Raw genomic sequence first — 7083 nt, forward strand, 5'->3', positions numbered from 1 at the left:
AAATTTTTAAAAAGGGAAACAACTCCTCAATAAGACCTTTATAGGTTTAAAATCTAGATTTGTTAAGGAGGGATAAAGTTTGAACTCATCGTTGTCTAACAACTCTTCACACACACTTGAATGTTTTTTTTTTTATATCAGAAGTTTTTATTCTATGGTACCTATAATAAGGATTGCATTTTTATTGAAGAGCGACAAAATATAATCTTTTTAATTGTGATCTGCAGTAAGGATAATGGATGAACATACCACATTGAGCAGTTTAAGAACTTCCACAAATACATGTTCTGATGATGCAATCTCCTTGGCAATACACAATATCTTCTTTGCTCTCTTTCTAGCAACCTGAAATACATGTAATTTTAAAATTATGTTAACATTTTATTTCTGTATTAATAGTTTTGTTTGCTTTATTTGCAAAAAAATAATGTTTAATATATAAACTACAAAAAATATGCTGAATTTTGAACACCTTTTGATAATTGTGACCTATGTTTTTTAATTTGATTGTGAATGTTTAAACATTTTTCAACTGATTTTTATAGTTTGTTCTTTTGTTGTACTGTTACACCACTGTCCCAGGTTAAGTGGGCAGTTTGTCGCTGCAAACTGGTTTAACCCCACCATATTATATATGTGCCTGTCCCAAGACAAGAGACTGTAATTGAGTGGTTGTCATTTTTTGAAGTGTCTAATATATTTACTTTCCTTTTTTTGTTGTGCATAGTTTGTTCTTAAGTTGTGCCATTACACAACTGTTTCAGGTTAGGGGAGGGTTTGACACCAATAGACTAGTTTAACACTGCCATATTGATTATATGCCTGTGCAAGGTCAGGAGCCTGTAATTAAGGTCTTTCCCCTACATGGGAAAGACCTTATTGTTTTTTTCTGTAGTTGTTGTTTGTTGCTGTGACACCTATTGTTCTTTTCTCATTATTTTGTACATAAATTAGGGCTGTTATTTTGTTTGAATTGTTTTGCATTTGCCATTTCTGGGCCTTTTATAGAAGACTTTGCTGATGGTCTTTGCTCATTTTTGAAGGCTGTAAGGTGATCTATAGTTGGTAATTCCTGAGTTATTTGGTCTCTTGTTGAGAGTTGTCTCACAGCAATCATACCATATCTCCTTATTTATATTAAACTAATGTTAGGGTTAATATAAGGAAATAATGATATTTTTTTTCATTTTTTTAAAGGGAGACAGCAATCTACAAATACAAGGAGAAATGGCAACATTTATATAACCTTAATAATTCCTATTTCAAAATTTAAAATAAGAGGGTGAACAATTTAGGTGCTGTACATGAATATATGGCTTTTTACTAGTACACTTTTATTTGCAAGACTTTCCTACCATCTAGAAAATAAGAGTGCATCAGCTGTAATATTTTGGCTGCTATACCTACTATGATTAAATATCAGTTGAAAGTCTGTAATATGAGTGTTTTAGTACAAGTGTTGCATACACTTAAAATTATCAATGGTCCATAAAATAAGGTCAAGTCAGATGAAACATGCTAGTTGAACATGTAAAATCATTCCATGCAACAAAAGTGGTCCTAATGAAGGATAATGGTTGTACATGTACTACTTGAGAAACAGACTAAACCACAAAAATTTAACATCAACCATTGAATGCACCATGAAGATGAGGTCAAGTTCATATGAACCCTGCTAGACAGACCTTTACTCCATACAATCATTCTAAACACCAAATATAGTGACCTGCTTATAAAATCTTATAAACTGACAAAAACAATACATTAATCAATGCACCATGAAAATAAGGTCAAGGACATATGAAACCTACCAGTCAGACATGTGAACATTACAATCATTTCATACACCAAATATAGCTGACCTGATGCTTTCGGTATCATTTAACTGCCTTTTATAGCTATCTGACTATGCGGTGTGGATTTTGCTCATTGTTGAAGGCCATAATGTGACCTATAGTTAATTTCCATGTCATTTGCATGGTCTCTTGGCAATCATACCACATCTTATCTTTATATTAAGCATTTACCAAATAGTTATACTATAATTCATGGTGAGTATTTCACCTGGCAAAAAAATCTTAATTTTTTCAAGCATTCCATGAACAATGAAAATGAGGTCAACGACAATAGATATATGACAGACAGAAATTTTGGAACATGAGTTATCTGCATACATGGTATGGAACATAAACACTACAACTACATAGATCAGTAAGTTTTAAAGTTTTCAAATAGCTTTTGACAAAGTTTGCAAGGTAACAAATATATCCATAAATACCTACCCTGTCTTCTCCTTCTTCTCCTTCTGAATCTGAACTAGAAAGTTCGTCCTGTAATGGGCTCTCCTGACTAGACAAACTACTATTAACACTTATATCACTCATTGGTCTGTCTCTTCCATAGCTAGGTATAGGATTAAAAGATTTCGTCGAAAGTTGTGGAGAATTGATAGGTGTTCCTTGATTTAAATTCCTTGGCGGTAACTCAGGAGGTGAAGCAGATTTGTTTGACCTTTGAAAAATGTTGTTTTCATTTGATTGATCCAAAAATTCTTCAGGAATTTCCACATAATCCTTGTCCCCAACCGACAATGTTCTTGATTTATTTTCATCAATGTCATCATACACAGCCTCCCTTATCAGTTCATCAGTATGAGGTCCTGTGACCTTGGCAGAGGGAGGTGGAGGAGGAGGAGCTTTTCTCCTAGGTTTTGTTTTTTGTCCATCAGAATTTGATGAATTGATTTTCTCATTTCTCTGATTGGCTAGTTCAATTTCTCTCAACAGAGCTTCCTGATTGGCTGGAACATGAAAGTCAACTGTGAGACTCCTGCCTTTTCTTGATGGCAGATTTGGCGAACTTCCATTCTGTTTGCTGTGTTTTTCTTCTTTTGTTTCATTTTGATGAACATTTTCTTTATTTCTTTCAAGAAACTTAGAAGCACTAACGTCTGACTGACTCCTATTTAATTTCAGCAGTTTTTTTCGAGGTGGTTTTGGCGGGCAAGGTTTCCGAGATCCTGATTCACTTTGATTTGATGCTAATGATGAAGTAGAACCTTTGAATGATTGATCATCATCATCTAAATAATTTAACGAAGAAAATGAACCTTTAAAGGAAACATCACCAATTAATGAGTCTGTGTCACTAGCACACGATTCACTAAACTGATCCAAAACTTTTTTACGATTTTTTTGTTTCCTTCGTGGAGGTCGCACAGGAGTGGATGTTTCTATAGAATGAGCCTTTTTTAATGAAAAATCTGTAGAAAGTCCTCCTAAAGCAGTTATCCTCCTAGAAACAATCTGTTCAATTTCATCCAGTAATGAAGATGTTTCTCCCAAAGCCTCTTCTGTCATAGGTGAAAAATCCATTTTTCGTTGTGATTCATCTGGTTGTATACGATTATGACCAGCAAATTTTTGATTTGAAAATTGATTTGTCTTGTTGCCTTCTGATTTCTCATAATTTTCTATACTAGAAATATTGCTCATAGAATTGTCATCACTAGGAGAAACACTATTCAACGCAAGCAGATGTTCAGTATTGTTAAATCTAGGTGAAGGTTTAGGAATTTTCTCTTTTTCTTCAAATTTTGAGATCTCTGAATGTTCACTTATTGAATCTTGAATTACAGATGCAGATAACATTTCAGTATTTCTATCATATCCTGAAATTTGACTAACTAATTCACTAGCTGGAGTGTTTGTTTTCATGCTGATACAGTCAGTATATTCATTTACCGCTTCAGTTTGATCACAACACTTTGATATTGACAACCTTTTACGAGGAGTTGGGCGAGGCTTTGGCGAAGGTTTTCTAGGAGCAGGTGATGGCACAGAAAGTCTTTTTGCTGGAGTACTTTGTAAGTCAGTTTCGACAGAAAGTCTTTCCTTGTTTTGAATTCTCCTATATACAACTGGACTGTTTTCTTTAGTTTCAGAAGGTGAATTTTCTCTGTGGTTCTCTTTACTTCTAAAAGGTGAGTTTTCTCTGCTGTTAACTTTACTTTTAATAGGAGAATTTTCTCTGATGTTTTTATTAGTTCTAAACGGTGAGTTTTCTCTACTGTTTACTTTAGTTTTAATGGGTGAATTTTCTCTGCTGTTTTCAATAGTTCTCAAAGGTGAATTTTCTCTGCTTTTTTTCTTTAGTTTTAATAGGCAAATTTTCTTTGCTCGCAGAAAACTTGTGAAAATTTTGTTCTGATATATTAGAAAGATTCTGGCCTACTTCTTCACCCTTGTCTTTCATTGACAAATCAATCTCAACAGTATTTACATTTATACTTTCTGATAATCCTTTTTCAACTGATGAACACATCTCTGAAGTTGTTAACAAATTGTCTAATCCCTTTTTATGGCTTTTATCATCTTGTTTACCTTTTAAGTTTTCTATAGCTTTTAAATCATCACTTTTGTTTACTTCTATACTTGTATCCATAGTAGCACAGTTAGATACAAGTTCATTTTCAAGTTTTGAACTAATCACATTATCATTAGAATCATTATGTTTTATATCAAATGAAATAGGAGGAGGTCTGGAATGACCATTTTGCAATTCTGTGTCCAGACAGTTTTTACATCCATCATTTTCTTTTACATGAGTTATGTCTCCTGATTTGTCATTCACTTTAAGGTCATTATTAGCTGAAGTTTGACCACAGGTACAAGTATCTCCTTGACTGGTTTCTGATTGAGAAGAATCCAATTTGTTATTATTTAAGTGACCATCATCAAAACTAGTATTAATACTAATGTCTGATTCTGATAAATTTTTTGAAAGTCTTGGTTTTGGTAATACACTGGGTGGTCTCTTTTTTGGCTTTGGCGAAACTCTAGGGGGTCCTTTAGGGAGTGTATTTGAATATTCATTTAAGAAAGATTGACTTTTCGTGTGTTCAAAAGTGGTTCTTTCCAGAGTTTTACTTCTCTGTTGAAAGGGATCAGAAATATTTTTTAAAATGGTGATATTTTCCAACTTTTCTCCCTCCACCTGACTAGAAAGTGCTGCAGTATGTGACTCTGTTACATGATTGGTTAATAATGATGCTGGTTGTTCTGATGTTCCTGTTGTGAGATTGGATAATTGTGATTCGGTTACATGATTGGACAATTTTATGTCACATGACCTGTCAGGTGATGGAGATGTTTTGACACGAAGTGCATTCTTGACTGTAGTGCTACCTGATCCCCTTGGAGGTGTTTTAGGCAAAGGAGGTGGGCCCTTTGATGTGCCTATAAAGATAAACATTGCAAATTAAATATTTATAAAATAAATTATAAACATGTACTGTAAATTCAGAAATTATTATGAGGTTTTTATTAATGTAAATAATGGAACTGGGTGAGTAACACAATAATAAGAAATCCCATTCTGATATCTGATGCATTTGTTTATATGCAGCTTATCCTGAAATCGCAATAATATGCATCTTGCATTTTTTGCCATTCTTCAATAATAAATGGCAGCAATAATTTCTGAATTTGATTACATACATGTATATGCTCAAGGCTTCAAATGTGGTATATGGGGTAGCACTGGACTGCTGTTATCTTTTTCTTAATTTTACGTCAGATGTAGCATAAAAATATATATCATTGAAAAAATGTATTAACCTCAAGGGTGAATGGTAAAAAGATAGAGAAAAAAAAAAAGATTTGAACTCTCACTGTCAATTGAGTTGTGCAATTTATTTATAATGGTATGAATCATTTAAAAATCATAATAAATTGCTTTACTTTTAATATATAGTACTTAAAAATGTACTTAAAATGTATGAATTTTAATCAACGCTTGAATATATGAAATTAATAAAAGTAGGTCATTACAAAGAAAACTTGACAGGAAATAAATGAAACAAGGCACTATAGTTGTTTAACATTTTAAGTACATTTTTAAGTACTATATATTAAAAGTAAAGCAATTTATTATGAATTTAAATGTACAAAATGTACAGTATTTAAGACCCTTTAGAGTATATATATGTCAATAAAATGCATCCAACTTTAAATAGATGGTATAGAGGAGAACACTTTGAAATGCATCCAACTTTAAATAGATGGTATAGGGGAGAACACTTTCACTTATTACTCATATTTTCATATTCAGTATCATGAAAAATACTCTAAAGGGTCTTAAATACTGTACATTTTGTACATTTAAATTACAGCTAAAAATGATCCATCAGGTGTCATTTACATTCTCATTTTTAAGATATATCTGACTTTTAGATAAACCTGTTACTAAATTGAAATTTAATCAGCAAGTATCAGCATACCAGACAACAACTTAAATCTATTTTTAATACAAATGTTGCCATACTTAAAATCAAGTTAAAGATTTGTGTTACAAAATTATCACATACTGCAAGGTTAATTTAAATAAAAACAAATAAGACTGTATGATGGTATTATCTTTAAAGCAGCTAAAATGTTTGATAACTTTTGTGAATTCATTATTATTCGTTGGATACCAATTTTTGTTGGTTTCATGGGAACAGTTGAACCACGAATTCAAATGTTCAACGAATTACAAATTCTCTGTAGGTTTTTGCAAGCAGAGATTGGCAAAACTACGAAATGAAATGTCCACAAAACTGCTGGTTTTCCTCAATCCACAAAAATTGATATCCATGAAAATAAATGAATCCATAGTAATAGTGAACTCTGAAACATCACAAAGGCAATTACTTGACAAGAATGTTTCCATAGTACATGCATGCCCAACTCGCACTATAATTTTCGATGTTCCTGTTAAAATTGTGGTCAAAATACTTAATTTGGCAATAAAAATAGAAAGATTATATCATAGGAACCTTGTGCACTAAGTATCAAGTTTGATGGATTTCAACTTCATCAAAAACTACCTTGACCAAAAACTTTAACCTGCACTGCTATGCATCTAAAGCACTAGAGTTTCCCCACACTTTTTTCTCTAATCTAATTGAATTAGGCCCTCTTCAACTTGGATACCCCTTTCTAGATTTGCTCAAAAACAGTACATAAATATGTGATTTTTAAACTCTTTTCTAGTTAACACCATCAGATGATTAAATGGTTAAAGAAAAAGCAGATGTTATTC

General features: G+C 32.3%; 1 protein-coding gene across 1 annotated transcript in view; it reads right to left on the bottom strand.

Moving 5' to 3' along the window:
* Positions 1 to 5237, bottom strand: part of LOC139507598 (FYVE, RhoGEF and PH domain-containing protein 6-like) — a gene marked incomplete at its 5' end in the record, with an annotated part of 29401 nt that extends 24164 nt beyond the window's left edge. The window contains 3 exons of the mRNA XM_071295812.1: positions 250 to 345; positions 2283 to 4148; positions 4234 to 5237. Of these exons, the coding sequence (XP_071151913.1) occupies positions 250 to 345; positions 2283 to 4148; positions 4234 to 5237 (2966 nt within the window). The remainder of the gene's footprint in view (positions 1 to 249; positions 346 to 2282; positions 4149 to 4233) is intronic.
* Between the last annotated feature and the right edge of the window lie 1846 nt (positions 5238 to 7083).

This window comes from Mytilus edulis, unplaced genomic scaffold (assembly GCF_963676685.1).
Source record: "Mytilus edulis unplaced genomic scaffold, xbMytEdul2.2 SCAFFOLD_648, whole genome shotgun sequence".
Classification (NCBI taxonomy): Eukaryota; Metazoa; Mollusca; class Bivalvia; order Mytilida; family Mytilidae; genus Mytilus; species Mytilus edulis.